The sequence below is a fragment of the Acinonyx jubatus genome, chromosome C1 (genome assembly GCF_027475565.1).
Source record: "Acinonyx jubatus isolate Ajub_Pintada_27869175 chromosome C1, VMU_Ajub_asm_v1.0, whole genome shotgun sequence".
NCBI classification, from domain to species: domain Eukaryota; kingdom Metazoa; phylum Chordata; class Mammalia; order Carnivora; family Felidae; genus Acinonyx; species Acinonyx jubatus.
In genome coordinates this window covers 91198445-91216690 of record NC_069381.1, presented here as the reverse complement: position 1 = coordinate 91216690, position 18246 = coordinate 91198445, and the positions used below count along the sequence as shown (strand labels likewise).

The following is an 18246-nucleotide window of genomic DNA, read 5'->3' as shown; positions in this document are numbered from 1 at the left end:
GAATCAATTCATCAACCACCAACAGAAGCCTCTGACGCTTTGAGGTTCTAAGTCAAGAGGAAACTTGTAAACATTTTAGAAAATAATCTGAATTTATAATGCTAGCAGAATGGAGATGCAGGATCTTTTTAAATGAGAAGGATGGGCTTACGTCTGGATTGATAATAGTCAAAGTCCTGGGGTACCCAGGTGGCTCAGTCAGTTGGGCCCAGCCTCCAACTCTTGATTTCAACTCAGGTCATGATCTCACAGTTCTGTGAGCTTGAGCCCCATGTCGGCTCTGCACTGGCATCTTGGAGCCTGCTTGGGATCCTCCCTCTCTCTCTCTGCCCCTCCTTTGCTTATGCTCTCTCCGTCTCTCTCAAAACAATAAAAAAACTTAGGGGTGCCTGGGTGACTCAGTTGGTTGAACATTTAATTCTTGATTTCGGCTCAGGTCATGATCTCACGGTTCGTGGATTTGAGCCTCACATCAGTCTCCGCACTGACAGTGAGGAGCCGGCTTGGGATTCTTTCTCTCTCCCTCTGTCTACCCCTCCCCAGCTCAAGTTCATGCTTTCTCTCAAAATAAATAAATAAACTTTAAAAAAGTATGAATAAGTAAGTAAATAAATAAATAAAGAAACTTAAAAAAAAATAGTCGAAGTCCATATTGATACTCCATAGCTGGAATTTAGAATTCACTTACTAGAGAAATAACTTTGGTAGGTGCAGTCTGCAGTCAACCCAGTGGCACTAATCGCTTTTAATGCCACTGTGTAATTGACGCCACATGTGATACATCCCAGGAGGCACTGGTTTTGATGGGTGAGACACTTAGACTGTCCGGTGTGTGACTCCAGAACTGTCACATAGGTTTGGGCCCCGGTCCCAACAGTCCAGCTCACGTTGATTACTGATTGGGTGACCTGAGTTACTGTCAGACCAGCTGGACAGCACGGCACTTAGGTGGGGAAGAAGAGAAAGAATTGGGGATTTATTTCCACTGAGGGTTATTTGTGGGAAAATGACAGAGAATGGTATTTTGTCTGTATACCATTCAGTATCCTGCATTTCTCAAATCTTTAATTATTAAGCAAAATCTCCTTTTGTTAAGCGCAATCTCATTTCCTCTGATACATCATTTAACATCAACTCTACGTTGGGGTTGCTTTCCCCAAGAAGGCGGAGCACTAACTGGCTGTGGGTAATGTGAGTTTCCTCCCAATGTTTTCAGAATAAGAAAGAAATCCTTTGTTGTTTCCCAACTTTAACAATTCCAGTTGCAAACTTCAAAGCAATGGCTGTATTCACCTCTTCTCACAATGTAACATTTCACAGCCTTTGCAATTAAAAGTATGTTGCCTTTTTCATGCATTTCATAGTACTTAATTGATATAAAAGCTTGCAATATTTTTAGCCACCTAAGAATATCACAGCCAATTCTCAAATTTTCAGAGATTGTTAAACAGGATATAGGATATCTAGAATCTTCCTGAGTATTGGGCATGGTCTCTATTCTGCTGCTTTTTACATTTCAACTTTTATAGTCCAAAGTGCCATCCATTGTATATAAGAGAAAATAATGTCCAAAAGCTTTAAGTAATTTGCTAAATTTCACTCACACACAGTGCTTTGAAGCTGTAACAGCTTTCTTTTATCAAGCTCTTACTGTGTATGCATCAGGCACCATGCTAAGTAAGTGCTTGCAGCATTAACTAACTTAACATTCGCAACCACCCGAGCAATCCATTCTCCCCTTTTACCAGAAAACTGAAACTCAGAAAGCATTTTACACAGAAAGGTTTTAAACGGCTGAGCCAAAGAAAGAAAACATAAGCCAGCTTATTTGGTTACTTGTTCGTTGTTTCGGGAGATTATGTCATGGAGGAATGTGAATTCAAATCAATGTTTTGCAGCGTCAATGTATTCCTCCTTTGATGTCAGCATAGGAATATACTAGAGTCTTTTGATGCTATTTTTACAGAAACTGTGTCCAAACATGGCAAGTTTTATTTTCTAAGACTGGGCTGTTTGAAAGGCCAGAGAGTATAATGTATTTCTATCACAGTTAGGGTCAACGAAATGAGAAAGTTCATGTCATAACAATTTCTAAGGACCACACTGAAGTCAACGTTCAGGATAGAGGCTGCCACCTACCTGTTTCCAGGGGCACACTGAAGCTGGGCAGGCTCCGCCCTGCCTGTGTTTCAGCCACCACAGTGACGGAGAACACGGAGCCGCAGGGCAAGCTCCCCACCACGCAGGACTCTCCCGTGCTGCTGCACCGATACAGCCCTTTCTCCCCCTGGGCAGTCACCGTGTAAGTGGCATCGTCATTAGTGGATCGCCAGTGCACACGAATCATGGAGAATGCATCCTTTGAAACGTTTTTTATTTCGGGACTGCAAGGAGCTAAGCGATTTTAGATTATTAATTGAAACAGTGTGAGTCAAAAATATCAGGTGTGCCATCTGGTCTAAATGTGATTCCCACCCCCGCCTCCCCCACCGCCCTAACATGAGATCATCCCTGCTTTCAAACATAATGAGCATGTAGGCCAGATTCACAGAGCCTTTGTGTGGAAACATGGTATTAGGTTCTTTTAGCATCAGACTCACTGGAAAATATTAAGGGGCATTTTGAACTCCAAAAGCAAAAGTAATTAAGATGAACATTTGCAGTCTTAACCCTCCTGGTGTGAATACGGAGAGTTCCCTGTCCCCCCCCCGCCCCCCAAAAGTCAGAGGAACTGAATGGCTGAAGTAATTACTGAGGAAGCTTTCCACTCTCCCCATGATCTCCTTTTTTGTTTTTTTTTCCCCCACTTTCCTTGTTCTACCTACTCTTCTGCCCTTCTGTAGGAAGAGAGGGGCTCTGATGGTCCCCACAAAGAGTGGTTTTACAGTTCTTGCTGAATGCCCATCATGAAGGGCATGCCCATAGCTAGGGTGAATAGTTCAGACAGCAGTGAAGGAAATCATAGCTGTATCGTACCTGTGGTTACAAATCGGGAAGTACATGACATATTGCTGCCCCGGACTTCGCTGAAGGAATACACTGTGACGTTGTACTTGGTGTCACACTCTAGAGCGGAGAGGGTGCAAGCAGGAGCGGTGTCATTGCACTCAACCACTTTGAACCCATCTACAGCCTTGGTTTCATAAAGTTCGGCACCACGGACAGGAGACCAGACAATCTCTACTCTGTCACTGGACACCAACACAGGGTTAATATCGCTAGGACAACAGGGGGCTGAAAGCAGGAGCAGAGAGAGAAAATGGAGGTCAGTAAAGGAACAAGGATGTCAGAGGAGGGCATTGAGTCCTGATCTCCCAGGGCCCAGAGCTTCTGCCACAGCCCTCCCAAGTTGCTCCAAGAACCTCCTACAGGTCTTTCCAGCTGTGATCTTGGCCTAACACCCACTACATAAAGGATAAATCCTCTATGCATGATGTCCAAGGTCATCACAAGCTGCATCCAACCTACATGTTCAGCTGTGCCTCCCCTCACCAATTCTCTCAATTCCCCACCCTACATGTGCTCTCATTTCCTTATGCCTTGAAGACTGCTAACCCTCTACTGAAATGCTGTTCCTCTCTTCTGCCTGATAAAAATTATACCTAGTCTAAGTTCCCAATCCTATCAGTCTTTCCAGACACTAACCAGATAAGACTGAGGGCTGCAGGAGGGGGAAGGATCATTGTATTAGTACATCTTAGAACAGACCCTATATTATGTCATGGACAAATTCTGACAAATGTCTAGCATGGCTTGGAGTTTTCTGGGATGCCCTTGCCCCACCTACATTCCATTCATCCTTAAATATCCAGTTCAAGTTCACTCCTTCTGCAAGGCCATCCTGTGCTCTTGAGACTTGATTGATAGCCTCTTATTCCATTTTCCAAAGGCATCAATTATTTGATTCCTTCAACTTGGTAAAATTTATTGTAATCCAGCTAGTTATACACAATGATATTATGTTTTTATTTGTAAATATGGTTAAGTTTAAATCACTCACTCCATTCATTCTTCAAACATCAAGCGTTTCCCATATGCCAATCACAGTATAAGAAACATTGAGGATGAAGAGGTAAATAAAACAGTCCCTGCTCCCTAGAAGATCCAAGCCTAGTAGAAGAGAATAATGGTAATAATGATGCTAATAAAAAATGCTTTGCACTGTGCTTTACCACATGCAAAGACCTATTTCATATTCATGCTCTCATTATTATTTGTCCCATTTTGCATACTAAGGATACTAAGGAACTAGCAAGGTAATGTCTTCATCCCCATTTTTCAAATGAGTTAGAGGTCAAGTTAGGACAATTAGGACAAGTTAGGACAGGTGTCCTGCTGCAGAGCCTTCCACACCAGGCAGTGCCTTTGCCATGGCATCTCTGTTTTCAGGTCTCGGGGAAAGGGTGAACTCCTGAGACAGGAGGACTGTGTCCCCTTCAGCACCTTGCACAGGGTGCTGAACACTCAGTAGATCATGGTGGAGGGTTTAATTTTTCAGAGCAGGTATGAACGACTATATTCTTTGCTCTCTTTTCACTTCTACGCCTTGCATCTTGTTAAGGTTGGGTCCATGAACCCAAAATTTCCTGCTCTGGAAAGAATGTGAGAGGAGAGATTCTCTTTCTGTTCTTGACCCTGGAATGACTCCCAGGTAACCTATGTCAGTCAGTTATCGCAAAGGTGATTTATGCTGCTGCTGAGTTCAGGGAACTCAGAACTCCCTTCACAAGCATCAAGTGCAACTTACCTGTGGTATAATTGAACACATCACCCAGAGGACTCTGCCCTGCCTTGTTATAGGCAAAAACACTAATAAAGTAAGTGAAGCCACATTCAGATAAGAAATTGCACTGGGTGAGGGATGTGTTGCAGTGGACTTCCAAGCCATCATCACTCTTCACAAAGGCCACATAGTAATCACCCAGATCTACATTGGACCAAGCCACAGACAGGTGGCCCGGAGGATCTTCTTGGATGGTCACTCTTCCAGGTGCACAAGCAACTAGGAAACAGTAAATAATGAACAGCTATGAGAGTCCTGCAAGAGATTTTCTTTATACCTTTGCAATTGTCGAGAATATCACATGCCATGGACAAGGAATAAATCAAACAGTATGTGCAAACCAACAAGGCATTCTCACATGTTGTAAAACTTATCTCACACAATACATGCTAGACAATGTCAGAAATAGGCATGGATGGGGCGCCCGAGTGGCTCAGTTGGTTAAGTGTCTGACATCAGCTCAGGTCATGATCTCACAGTTTGTGCTGACAGCGCAGAGCCTGGAGCCTGTTTCGGATTCTGCGTCTGCTCCTCTCTCTGCCCCTCTCCCGTTCACACTCTGTCTTTCTCAAAAATAAATAAACATTAAAAAAATTTTTTTAATTAAAAAAATAAAAGAAATAGGTATGGATCACCTTGGTTAACATTGCATTCATTTCTGTGTTAAGGCAATGCCAGGATCAGCATAGAATGAAGGGATGACTTCAAATGAAGTTTATTCTTTCAAGATCTAAGCTTTTAAAATTTTAGCCATCTTTGGTGGAATCTTCCTAAAATATATTTCATAATTCTGGGACCCAGGAAACACATAGCACTTTCGAAACATAGTTCTTTTATTGGTAAGTTGGGCTGTTCCCATGATCATGACTGATTGTTTTACAATTTTTTTTTAATGTCTATTTATTTTTGAGAGACAGAGAACAAACAAGCGAGGGAGGGGCAGAGGGAGAGAGGAAGACACAGAATCCAAAGCAGGCTCCAGACTCTGAGCTGTCAGCACAGAACTCGATGTGGGGCTCGAACTCACAAACCGTGATATCATAACCTGAGCCGTAAGTTGGACGCTTAACCAACTGAGCCACCCAGGCGTCCCATGACTGATTGTTTTATACGCAAACTGATGCCACCCAACTGTAAACATGCAGGATTATTTCAGTGGCACTTTACCCTGGCTGCACATTAGAATTAAGCGAGGAGCTTTTACAAACTAGTCATACCAGACTCCACTCCCAGAAGCTCTGATTTAGTTGATCTTAGGTGGATTTTTATTTTTATTTTTTTTTTTAATTTTTTTTTCAACCTTTATTTATTTTTTTTGGGACAGAGAGAGACAGAGCATGAATGGGGGAGGGGCAGAAAGAGAGGGAGACAAAGAATCGGAAACAGGCTCCAGGCTCTGAGCCATCAGCCCAGAGCCTGACGCGGGGCTTGAACTCACGGACCGCGAGATCGTGACCTGGCTGAAGTCGGACGCTCAACCGACTGCGCCACCTAGGCGCCCCTTAGGTGGATTTTTAAAAAGCTCCCCAGATGCTCTTAATGTGCCTCCAAGATTGGGAAACACTGGAGGGTTCTCTCCTGCATTAAATGACTAACTTGGATCTGCTATGCTTTTGAAAGTGTATTCTTATCTTTTCCTTCACTCTCAGCTATTCCAACCTCATAACCATTTCTAATAGGCTGTCTGCAGCAAATTATAACTGTCAAAAGAGAGGCCAAATCACCAGGTTTGCTATCAGTGACCTTAATTTAACATAACTATAAGAAATTGTGCATCTGGGCTCCTGGGTGTCTCAGTTGGTTAAGTATCCCACTCTTGATTTCAGCTCAGGTCATGATCTCACAGTTCGTGAGACCCAGCCCCATGTTGAGCTCTGTGCCAGCAACACAGGACCTGCTTGGGATTCTCTCTCTGTCTCCTCTCTCCTCTCTCCTCTCTCAATAAATAAATAAACTTTTAAAAAAGTTAAAAAAAAAAAGAAACTGTGTATCTGAGGGCTTGGCTTATTTTTTCCCTGTAAAATACACTGCATCAGCTTGGTGATGGCTCTTTTCCTCTCTGTTCAGAAGCCTTTTAAACTCAGGATGACATAGTTCTCTCTGTTGGGTAAAGTGGACATTATTGTGATTATCTACATTTTCTTTGGCTTAGAGGACTAAAATCAGGCAAACCTGGGCTTGAATCCTAGCTCTAACGCTTATTATTGGTGTGACTTTGGAAAAATTACATCACTCTCAGACCTAAATTTTTTTTTATCTGAAAAAGGAAATAATAGAGCCTACATCATTGAGTTGTCATGAAAGATAAATAAAATGATGTATTTATAGTGCCTGGTACATAGTAGGTCTTCACTAAATGTTAGTTCCCATCACCAAAACACAGAAATGTTTCTAAATAGAGGAGTAAACCTCCACATATGTAAGCCTTCATTTTTCTGATAAGATGAAAATAGGAAGATATTTAAACACATACTCAGAATTATAGACTGCCCACCTTTATTTAACAAATAGCTCCCTCCCAGCATAGGTCTGCAAAACATGATGTAAGGAAGAGGCCACTGTGTGTACTGCACAGTTAAACCTATGTATAACTCCAGCTGGATCCTAGAATTTTTACAGCTTTACAAAGTATAAAGAAAATCAATTAATGAAAGAATAGAATAGGAGCCAGGACTCCTAATTTTCAAAGATGTGCTTTTTCCAATGTGTGATATCCAGTTTTACTATCACATTAAAACTCCTTAGAATGTCCCATTCAATGCTTTCACTTAGACCAGGCTTCTAGAATGTTCTGGAACATTATCAACATTATCAGGTGGTTATTTGTTTCCCTTATGGCAGTCACACTGGCTTACCAGCCCCACAGTCACTCTTGCTTACATACCAGTTTTTAGGGCCTCTGATGAAGTTGACTTGCTAGACCCAGCATCATTACTTGCTAAAACTGAAATTAGGTACTCAGTCCCACACTGTAGGGAGGAGATAGTACAGGCACTGCGAGTCGTACTACAGCTCAGCTCCGAAGAGTCACTCAAAGCCATCACAGTATAGTTGAAAGCTCCTTCCGTTGGGGCCCATGAAACAGAAGCCTTCAGAGCCCCACCATCAAGAGAGACTTGAATGCTGGCAGGGGCACGAGGACCTAGATATTTGAGAAACAATTAAGATTTTGCAGTAGCCTCGAAAATCCAAGTAAGATCTGGCCTAACAACATTGCAGAGCTTGGAGGATGACGTACCACGATAGTAGGATAATTGCAAGCGTTTAGAGCATAAAATCGGGACTTAGGGTAACACATCTGCCGTTGACTATGCAAACTCATAACTAGCTATGCAACCTTATCCATGTTATTTAATATGTTATTTACTTTTTTTTTTAACGTCTGTAAAATGGATCTAATAAGATCAGTCCCTAACACATATTAGGTGCTAAATAAGTATTCATTCATTCACTGAATGAATCAGTGAACACACAACTCAACAAGTAATTGAATAATTAAATGAGATTATAAATGTGAAGGGCTAAAAGGGCCCTACGGATATGCTATTATTAAGTGGTAGGTCAAATATTCTATTATCGAAAGATGAAGCTGAACGGAGTAGCTTCAACAATATCCTTCCTTTACTTTTTTTTTTTTTTTAAATAGGTTCTATGCCCAGCACAGAGCCCAATGTAGGGCTTAAACTCACGACCCTGAGATCGAGACCTGAGCTGAGATCAAGAGTTGGATGCTTAACCAACTGAGCCAGGCAGGCACCCCTACTTTTTTTTTTTAAAGATTTTATTTTTAAGTAATCTCTACACCAACATGGGGCTTGAACTTACAACTCTGAAATCAAGACTCATATGCTCTACTAGTTGAGACAGTCAGACACGTTCCCTTCTTTACTTCGGACACCTGCTAAGACTTTTTCTGTAAGTGTTTTTAGGTCATAACTGATTCTAGAAGAGCAGAATTTCATTCCACTCGAAATCAAAGGGAAGAAAGGAAAGTATCAAGTGTGATGGTCATATATTAGAGCAGTCATTTTAGTGTCTCCAAAAACTTCCCTCTACGTTCTTAGAAATATGCCTTCCTCTTTTCAGGGTTATCCTTTTGAGAAAGCTTGAGAAGTATCCTTTTGTGTTGGGGATCTGTGCTGTAATAAGGCCCACCTGGAAGGCATTAGAAAACTGCTTGCATAGCATATGAGCAGAAACCAGCAACTTCTAGACACACGTGGGTTATACAGGCAAGGCCCTGTTTGAGGAAACAGGGACTCAACTCATCCTCTACAGGGCACATCCCTGCCATGTTTCTTCTATAGGCCTTCGAGGTCCTACAGGACCCTTCCCCTGCTTCCTGGTTAGACTGCAGAGGCAGTTCTGCTCTGAAGTAATTCTGGGTTCAAGGCTAGTAAAAGTAACCTGCAGTATTTTAGGACAACCAGCTCTTTCCACATGGGGGATGGGAGAACCAGGAAAAATGAGTACAGTATTGGGGGTTGTTGGGGGGTTGAATTGAGTCCCCTCAAAATTCATATGTTGAAGTCCTAACCCCTAGTACCTCAAAATGTCATCTTATTTGAAAACAGGGTCATAGTAGATGCAATTAGTGCAGATGAGATCATTAAGGTGGGCCCTAATCCAATATGACTGGTGTCCTTAGAAAGAGAGAAAATTTTGTGCTTGCTTTGGCAACACATATACTAAAACTGGAATGATACACGGGGCGCTTGAGTGGCTTAGTTGGTTAAGCATCCAACTTCAGCTCAGGTCATGATCTCACAGTTGGTGGGTTGGAGCCCCACGTTAGGCTCTGTGCTGAGCTCAGAACCTGGAGCCTGCTTTGGATTCTGTGTCTCCCTCTCTCTCTCTGCCCCTCCCCTGCTCATGCTCTGTCTCTGTCTCTCTCAAAAATGAATAAATATCAAAAAAAAATTTTTTTATAATAAAATTGGAATGATATGGATTAGCATGGCCCCTGCATAAGGAATGACATGCAAATTCATGATGCATTAATTAATTAATTAAAAAATAAAAAGAGGAAATCTGGACATAGGCATACACTTCAAGGTAGAATGCCATGTGATTATGAAGGGCACCATCTATAAGCCAAGGAGAAAGGCCTGGAACAAATCCTTCCCTCATAGTCCTGAGAAGGAACCAATTGTGCTGACACCTTGATGTCAGACTTCTGGCCTCCAAAACGGGGAGACAACAAATTTGTGTTGTTTAAGTAGGTTTGTGGCACTTTGTTAAGACAGCCCTAGCAAACTAATAGAGAAGCTAAATCTATACTCTAAAAAATTAAAAAAAAAATTTTTTTTATGTTTTATTTATTTTTGAGAGAGAGAGAGAGCGAGCACGGGAGGGACAGAGAGAGAGAGGGAGACACAGAATCCGAGACTGACTCTGTCTCAGTCCAGACTCTGAGCTAGCTGTTAGCACAGAGCCAGATGCGGGCCTCGAACCCGTGAACTGGGAGATCATGACCTGAGCCGAAGTTGGACGCTCAACCGACTGAGCCACCCAGGCACCCCAATACTCTAAAATATGTTTAAACATGAGAAACAAATGAAAAAGGAAAGCTTTAAGAAAACAGTCACCTTTGGAGGTGGCTGTCCCTGACCCCAGCCTGATGGAGAGGTTTCCTCTCATACCACTCTGTGCCTGCAAATCCTTCTCTCAAAGCACTTGTTACACTGAACTGTAACCACTGATTTATGCATTGGTCTCCCCTAAGACACAATCAGTTCTCCAAGTGTAGGGATTACACTTTAATTGATTTTGTGTCCCCATCAGCTAAATGATGCCCAGTACATAGTGGGCCCTCAGTTAACGTTTGTGGAAAGAAAGAATGAATGAATGCATAGAAAAAGGCCGGGGGAGACTGGTTTATCACAGACATCCTGACTCACAAGGCCCATCAAGAATCACCTTAAGGCCACCTTGCTATGATGTTGCTCTAGAGAAGTATTACAAAAGGCACACCCTTTCTCCCTGAATTTCTGTCTTCACTCACAGATAATGGGGCTTCCATCCCACCCTTCAAACTTAGGGTATGTTGGAAAGAACAGCTCTGGTTTCTTTCCTCCCTTTCCTTGGTCCTCTCCAAGGGATGAAACAGCTTATCTGGTTGGTGAGAGTCTGGCATTAGGCCACATTGTCAGTGGGTGGCTTACTCTGTCTTGAGAGGAAAAAAAAATCCCTCTCCTTCCCTCCCTCTCCCTCTCATTCTTTTTGGCTTACTCCAGCAGATCGGTTTGGGTTTCCACATATTATGCAGTAGGCCTAAGCTGAGCAGGCCTAAGCTGAGGTTTGGGGCAATATATCTGAAATTCTGATTCCCAGCACAGCATAAAGTACCCTAACAACAGGAACTTTGTTTCGTTTGCTGCTGGATCTCTAGAGCAATGCTCGCTCAAAGTTGGCTCACACTCACTAAATGGCTACTGAATAAAATGAATTCCTGTTTGTCCCAGTTCTTTCTGTTTATGCTGTTGGTCTGAAGCTAGGAAGGGTCGGGGAGACTCATAAACCTAGCAAAAATCATCTCCTGTTGTGTGATACGGCATGTGTATGCTTGAAATAAGTTAGATATCAGAGACGGAGAAGCCATGCTCTGTGTATTCTGAGCAGCATTTCTTTATACAGGCAGTCAGCGTTTAAACTACCGCACTATAAATAAACTCATAATAAATTTAAATATCTACTGCCAGCTGCTCTGTACTTATCAGTTAACACCCGCTTCCAACGGCTACGATGCATAGCCTCTCATTAATCAAAAGGGAGATTGCTTGAGGCTGAGCTGGGAAGTCCTTACTTGTTCTCTGATTGCAGGTGGAGTCGTCCCCAGGGGTTCCATTGGCATTCCACGCATAGGCCTTTATGGTGTAGAGAGTCCCAGCATCTAACCTGGTGAATGTCAAGGAGGTGTTTGTGGTATTCTCTTTCCATATTCTACCCAAACCATTGGCTCGCATAATGGACACAGAGAATCCAATTGCCATATATACAGCTTCCCACTGCACAAGAATAGAGTCTGGACTTGGAGAGCTTACTTCTAGAATTGGTGCAGCCAACACTATGAAGACAAAAACACATGCATTTGCGTTAGGAAACTCCAATAGAGGATAATTCAGATTTAGAAATAAATAATTTGAGGTTGATCATCCATATTATGAAATAATTATTTGCTTTGCAAAAGGATTTATGGTAGGTAGAGTTCCACTGAATAATGGCTATCTAGGGGCACCTGGGTGGCTCAGTCGGTTAAGCGTCCAACTCTTGCTTTTGGCTGGGGTCATGACCTTGAAGTTGGTGAGTTTGAGCCCCACACTGGGCTCCAAGCTGACAGCATGGAGCCTGCTTGGGAGTCTGTCTCCTCTCTCTCTGACCCTCCCCCACTTGCGCTCTCTCTCTCAAAAATAAATAAATAGGGGCGCCTGGGTGGCTCAGTCAGTTAAGCGTCTGACTTCGGCCCGGGTCACAATCTCATGGTCTGTGAGTTCGAGCCCCGCGTTGGGCTCTGTGCTGACAGCTCAGAGCCTGGAGCCTACTTCAGATTCTGTGTCTCCCTCTCTCTCTCTGCTCCTCCCCCGTTCATGCTTTGTCTCTCTCTGTCTCAAAAATAAATAAACATTAAAATAAATAAATAAATAAATAAACAAACAAACAAAAATAATGTGTATTATAATACACATTATTATAAAATAATAAAATATATAATATATATAAATAATGTGACTATCTAAATGTGTATTAATCATAAATGACTCAGCAAAGGAATGGGGAACAGAATAATTCTAATATTAGGCATGACTTTCAACTGGAGGTTTATAAGAAATTATACAAAATATCTCTGTAATTATAATATGGGGAAATGATGGTTTATAATATTTTTTTAGAAAATTTTTATGTTTATTTGCTTATTTTGAAAAGGGGCAGAGGAGCAGAAAGAGAGGAGTGAGAATTTGAAGCAGGCTTTGTGCTGTCAGTCAAGAACCCAATGTGGGGCTCGAACTCACTAACTGTGAGATCATGACCTGAGCCGAAGTCTGATGCTTAACCGAGTCACCCAGGTGCCCTTAAAAGCAGGGATGTTTGTAAAGACGCCCAAAATGGGTTTTATTTTCCAAAGCATCTGGAATTTAAATACCACCACCTCCACAGATATCTGAATTCCCAAAACATTTCGTGGCTTTCACCTCTGGGCCCTGAATCGTAGGCACTCAAATGACACAAAATTGTATCATGTACTTGCAGCCTCAGTATAACGAATCCAGGTCACAAACAATAGCCCGACAGAGGACAAGCATCCAGCTACCTGTCTTTGCCTGCTTTGGAAGCGATGCTGGGCTTCTCCCAGTGGCACTGACGGATCTGACAGTGATTTGGTACAAGGTTGCAGCCTTCAGGCCTGTCACAGTGCCTGGGGAATTGGCCACCATGGTTTCAATGACAGTGTCTCCATCTTCAGCCGTGAGAAGATAACTGGTGGCCCCTGGCACTGTGGCCCATTCCACAGTGATGCTGGTGCTGATTTTTGAATATGCCTGATCAATAGTGGGTATTTCAGGAGCTGGAAGAGATTTTGAAGTTGTACATTAGCTAGGATATCTATGAAGATTACTTCTTTCACCGTTTTCTTTTTCTTCTTCTTCTTTTTTAAGAAATTTTATTTTAAGTAATCTCTGCACCTAATGTGGGGCTCGAACTTACAACTCTGAGATCAAGAGTCGCATGCTCTCCTGACTGAGCCAGCCAGGCGCCCCTGCCCTCATTTTCAAGATCAAGACAAAACAGAGAAAAAGAAATGCAAAGCTACTCTCCAAAAGAGAGCCAGAAAGCTCAAACTTCTCATTCAGAATGGGATTTCAAAGAGGTTTTTCCCAGTTGCCTCTGGGATAATTTGTATTTTTTGTACTTTTCAAAGGGTGAAATCAGAGTGGGGAGTGGGGCCCCTGCCTGGCTCAGTCTGTAGAGCATGCGACCCTTGATCTCGGGGTTGTGAGCTCTAGTCCCACATTGGGGATAGAGCCTACTTTAAAAAAAAAAAAAAACAAAACAGGGAATGATTGTGGGAAAGAACTCTGAGAGGAAGGAGAGAGTCATTGAGGGGCTTCATTCCAGAGGCTTCCACACTGGTTTGGCACTCTGTGAATTCCCAGGCCTTCTCTGCTGCCACCAATCTCCCCTCCCAGCCCCTCACCTATGCTCCACTGCCTCCACCTGAAGGCCAGGGTCTCACCTCTGCTGTGGCTATGTCTCCATCTTGTGCACTTGCACATTTCCCACAAGGTATCTAATCTAATGGAGGAAGAGGGAACATTGAGTTCTTTGTTTTATGATTGCTCTATCGTACTTTCTTTCATGTTATCAGAGTGGAACCATTTTTAGATTCTTCTATATAAAACAAAAATAAACATTATTGTCCCACTCTGCATCAAAACATCTGCCCCAGCATAAGAAGGAGGTGCCGTGGTCTCTCCTCACCTGGGCTAGGCCATGGTTTGTCTGTGGGACATCAATGCTTATGTCATGAGTTTATATAAGGCATTCCTGCACTTTGGGTAAGGGGTAAGAGATACAGCATGGTAACAAGATTTACAACATTGTAAAACTCCACAGGCACAAAAATGCCCTGGGTGCAGGAGGTCCAAGTGGAAGAAAAGGTCAAACAGAAATAGCCGGTTTTAAGTTTGGAACTGGCACTTAGCCTTTTATGTTCAATGTACCTCACTTGCCGGGTAAAATCACTATAGACCAACTTCAAAACTAAAGGGCAAAACGAAACTATAGGGCAAAGAGGAGAAAGAGTAACTATAGACCAAATGTGTGATTTACTGGTATCGACTCCCTCTCCTCGGCAGACCCCCACCTGCCAAATCCCTATGTGCATAGACAACTTCTCTTTCTGCACCAATAGCCCAGAGGGTTGGCTTTGGCAGCAACTCAGAAATAGCCAATCTGCAAGACTGAACAAAGTCTCCACTGTGCACTGGCCAGACATTCCTTGAACGTCACCCAGGACTGTCTCTTTTGCCACCGAAAGAAAACTCTGAAAGTTACATATGCTGGGGAAAAGTCGCAGACCTGCTCATCTTAGCCATTGGCCAGCAGAAGGTGACTGCAGGAAGCACCCATGTCTGCTCTCCCCCACGGCAGGATAGACAGCCCCATCAAGGGCCCCCCTCTTCACCCCTCCCCCACCCCCCAATCATCCCCTTTCTGCTATCAGCTATTTGTCCTGTGTTATAGGTCTTCTTTCCTCTAACTAACTTGATTGTGTCTCTCAACTCCTTTTCCAATAATTTCTACATCTTAAGATTTACTTTGAAATGTAAAATATCTACATCTCAGGATTGTTGTGAGGATTAAGTTAAATTTTGCATGCGAGGGGGCTTTGATAGGTGGAAAGGGCTAGTGTGTGTGTGTGTGTGTGTGTGTGTGTACTAGGATGAGCAATTTTTAGGTTTAGAAGAGCCAGACCACATGGCACTGCCATGGACAAGTGTTAGAAGGTGAAATCCTGGGGAGTCTGGGTAAGCACAGGAGAGACAGATTGCCTGCTTCACTGGGTGGGATCTGACCAGTAACAGCAGTGAAAGATCAACACCTCTGTACTACGCTTCCCTTAAAGAAATGAGAAGCCTGACTGGGATGTGTAAGGCTCCATAAATTAGCAGGAGTTCTCCCCTCTTTCTCAGTTCTGTGTTTGGCCCACTTACTGCTCTGACGAAAGAGATAACTGTATTCTCTAGATTTGCAATCAACCACTCTGATCAGTCAAAAGTGAAAGAGACCCTTTGCTTCTCAGTATCTGTGCATTCCACCAACTCATAGAGATCTAAATTAGCTCAGGCAGCCCCAGTGGCCAGACACAGATAAAAAACCTATTCCAGAACCCAAAGAGAATCATAATACACAGACCCAAAATGGAACCTCCTACATAGTATCAATAAAGCACATGCCATTTATTGAAAAACCAGGATGAATCAATTAATAGCATCATTGGTATCTCAGCCTGCCCCATTCTTTCTCTCAAATACTGTGGATAGTGTGGGACTAAAAAGGGCCCCGCCCTGAGGGCTCAGTGTCTCCTGCGACCTTCTAAGGACACAGAAGTAGAATTTGTTCTAGTTCTTTGTTCACCCAAAGGCCACTTCTAAAAAAAAGTCACTTTGTATATGGCCAACCAGTCCTTTTCATTGCTTCCTGGTGATCGTGAAGGTTTCTCAAGAATAGGTAAAGGATACAAATAAAACATGAGATAATTTTTGGAAACTTATTGCACATGCACGGATTTTATGGGTCAGCCATCTGTAACACTGTCAAATTTTTATTATTTTGTTTATTTATTTATTTTGAGAGAGAGTGGGAGGGGCAGAGAGAGAGGGAGGGAGAGGGTTCTCTCTCTCTGCAGAGAGACCCCTAAGCAGGCTCTGCACTGTCAGCACAGAGCTGAGGCAGGGCTCAAAGTAGTGAACCATGGGAATCATGATCTGAGCGGAAACCAAGAGCCAGATGCTTAACTGACTGAGCCACCCAGGTGCCCCTATTTTATTTTAAAAATTGAGGCACCTGTCTGGCTCAATTGATAGAGCATGTGACTCTTGATCTCAGGGTTGTGAGTTCAAGCCCCACATTGGGTGTAGACATTACTTTAAAATAAAAATCTTTGGGGCACCTGAATGGCTCAGTCTTTTACATGTCCAACTCTTGATTTTGGCTCAGGTCATGATCTTAAGGTTCATGGAATTGAGCCCTGTGTGGGGCTCCACCCTGAGCCTGCTTGAGATTCTCTCTCCCTCTCCCTCTCTCTTCCCACCTCTCTCCCCCACTCTGTCCCCCCTCCCCCCCCTCCTGCTCATGCTCGCTCTCTCTCTCCCACTTTCTAAAATAAAATTTTTAAAAATATTTTTAAAAATCCGCCCAATTTTTAAATGGCCTTAATTGCACTTCCTTTTCTGTGGCAGACAAAATAATAAATAAAAATTGTTCTCATTTACATTGAATTGCTATGAGACCTTATTGGTGATATGATCAATATTACATGGGTCCTCTAAATAATCGAAATCTCATTGACTATAAATTTCCTCTAAAGAAATTATCCTTGGCTTTAGTCATTTATTCAGCAAAAATGACAGTAAAATTTTTTTAAAAGAAAGAATTTTTCTAGTCCTAAGTTTTCATTTTCTGTATTTTAAGGATGCACTATTACAAGTGTAAAATCCTTTCTTATAAAAGTAGAGAATCCTAAGCTTTTACTCAAAAACATGTCTAGTTTTCTTCTCTAGTTCTTCAGAATACAAATAAGAAAAATTATATAAATTAGACTTTTCACTACTTGTGGCTAAAACTTTATTTCTTTGGCTAGAATGATAATCACCATAATATTTTACTAATGACAACTGAATTTGAGAAATCCATCACTACATTACTTTTTATACATCTCAGTACTCAATAGGAAGGTCTTATGAGGACTTGTAAGTTTGGTCCATGTATTTGTCTTACCAGTTACACTCACAGTGTGAACACTCAGGAGATGTTGAATATTTTTCCGAGATAGCTTTTCTATTTCAGGGTAGCCCAAGAATTAACAGTGGAAATTAAAATCAAACATGGGGAGGGAAAACTTGTGTTTTAAAAACTTTTACCTGTATTTGCTGAAGCAACCTGAAAAGAAAAGTTTACAAAAATTAGAACCATGAAGAAAAATGCCATTTGGGGAAATGTAAAACATAAATCGGAGCAGTAATAAGTGTATCACAACATTTTCATTCGTAATGCGAGCAATATCTGAATCCATACAGAGCATTTATTTGCACAAATTATTTCCCAAACTCAAATCTACCCCAAAGGAATCCTAAATAGAATTTAGAGGCTGGAAACAGATCACATTACTATTTCATTTTTCTCCCTGAATCTGCCTATTGAACTAAGTCAGTAGCTGTTGACAGATTTTTCAGAAATCTTTGTTCTTAAAATATAATGATAATCTTGTTTTCTTTCTCTAGTACATTGCATTAAATTTCAAACATGCAAGCATATACAATCTTGGTATGGTCCAAAACTATTTTGTTTTCTATCTCCCCACCCACTAATCTCTCAAAAAGAGAGAGACAGAGAGAGAGAGTGATAATAAATGTCTTTGTTCCCCCCTAAATAGTTGCAGGTGGGTTGGAATGGTGAACTCACCATTTTAAGACAGATAAGGCTGAATCCAATGAAAGACAAACATTTCTTGGGTCCGCCAGCCATCCTGGTGAATATAAGACTCACATGGCACACAGCAGAGTGATCAGGGTCCTCTTTGGTCCCCAGGAGGGCAGCACTGCCAGTGGCTGGGCTGTTGGGCAGCAACGTTAGGAGCAGATTCTGGGAAGTAGCTCCTCCCCTTTAGTGCGAGCAGACCCGTAACTGGGGGCACCTGGAGGCTGGCAGGGACAGGTGTTTCGAAGACTGAAAAAAAGAAGAGT

General features: G+C 42.3%; 1 protein-coding gene and 1 pseudogene across 1 annotated transcript in view; one reads left to right on the top strand and one right to left on the bottom strand.

Annotated features, from left to right (window-relative positions):
• FNDC7 (fibronectin type III domain containing 7) overlaps window positions 1-18028 on the bottom strand; it is a 29700-nt gene extending 11672 nt beyond the window's left edge. Inside the window, exons 1-9 of the mRNA XM_015075804.3 lie at window positions 17966-18028; window positions 17425-17443; window positions 13092-13346; window positions 11589-11849; window positions 7668-7925; window positions 4748-5002; window positions 2977-3234; window positions 2140-2394; window positions 689-943 (exon numbers count right to left, since the gene is read on the bottom strand). Of these exons, the coding sequence (XP_014931290.3) occupies window positions 689-943; window positions 2140-2394; window positions 2977-3234; window positions 4748-5002; window positions 7668-7925; window positions 11589-11849; window positions 13092-13346; window positions 17425-17443; window positions 17966-18028 (1879 nt within the window). The remainder of the gene's footprint in view (window positions 1-688; window positions 944-2139; window positions 2395-2976; window positions 3235-4747; window positions 5003-7667; window positions 7926-11588; window positions 11850-13091; window positions 13347-17424; window positions 17444-17965) is intronic.
• On the top strand, window positions 9699-9792 carry LOC113599660 (uncharacterized; annotated as a pseudogene).
• Window positions 18029-18246: the final 218 nt, after the last annotated feature.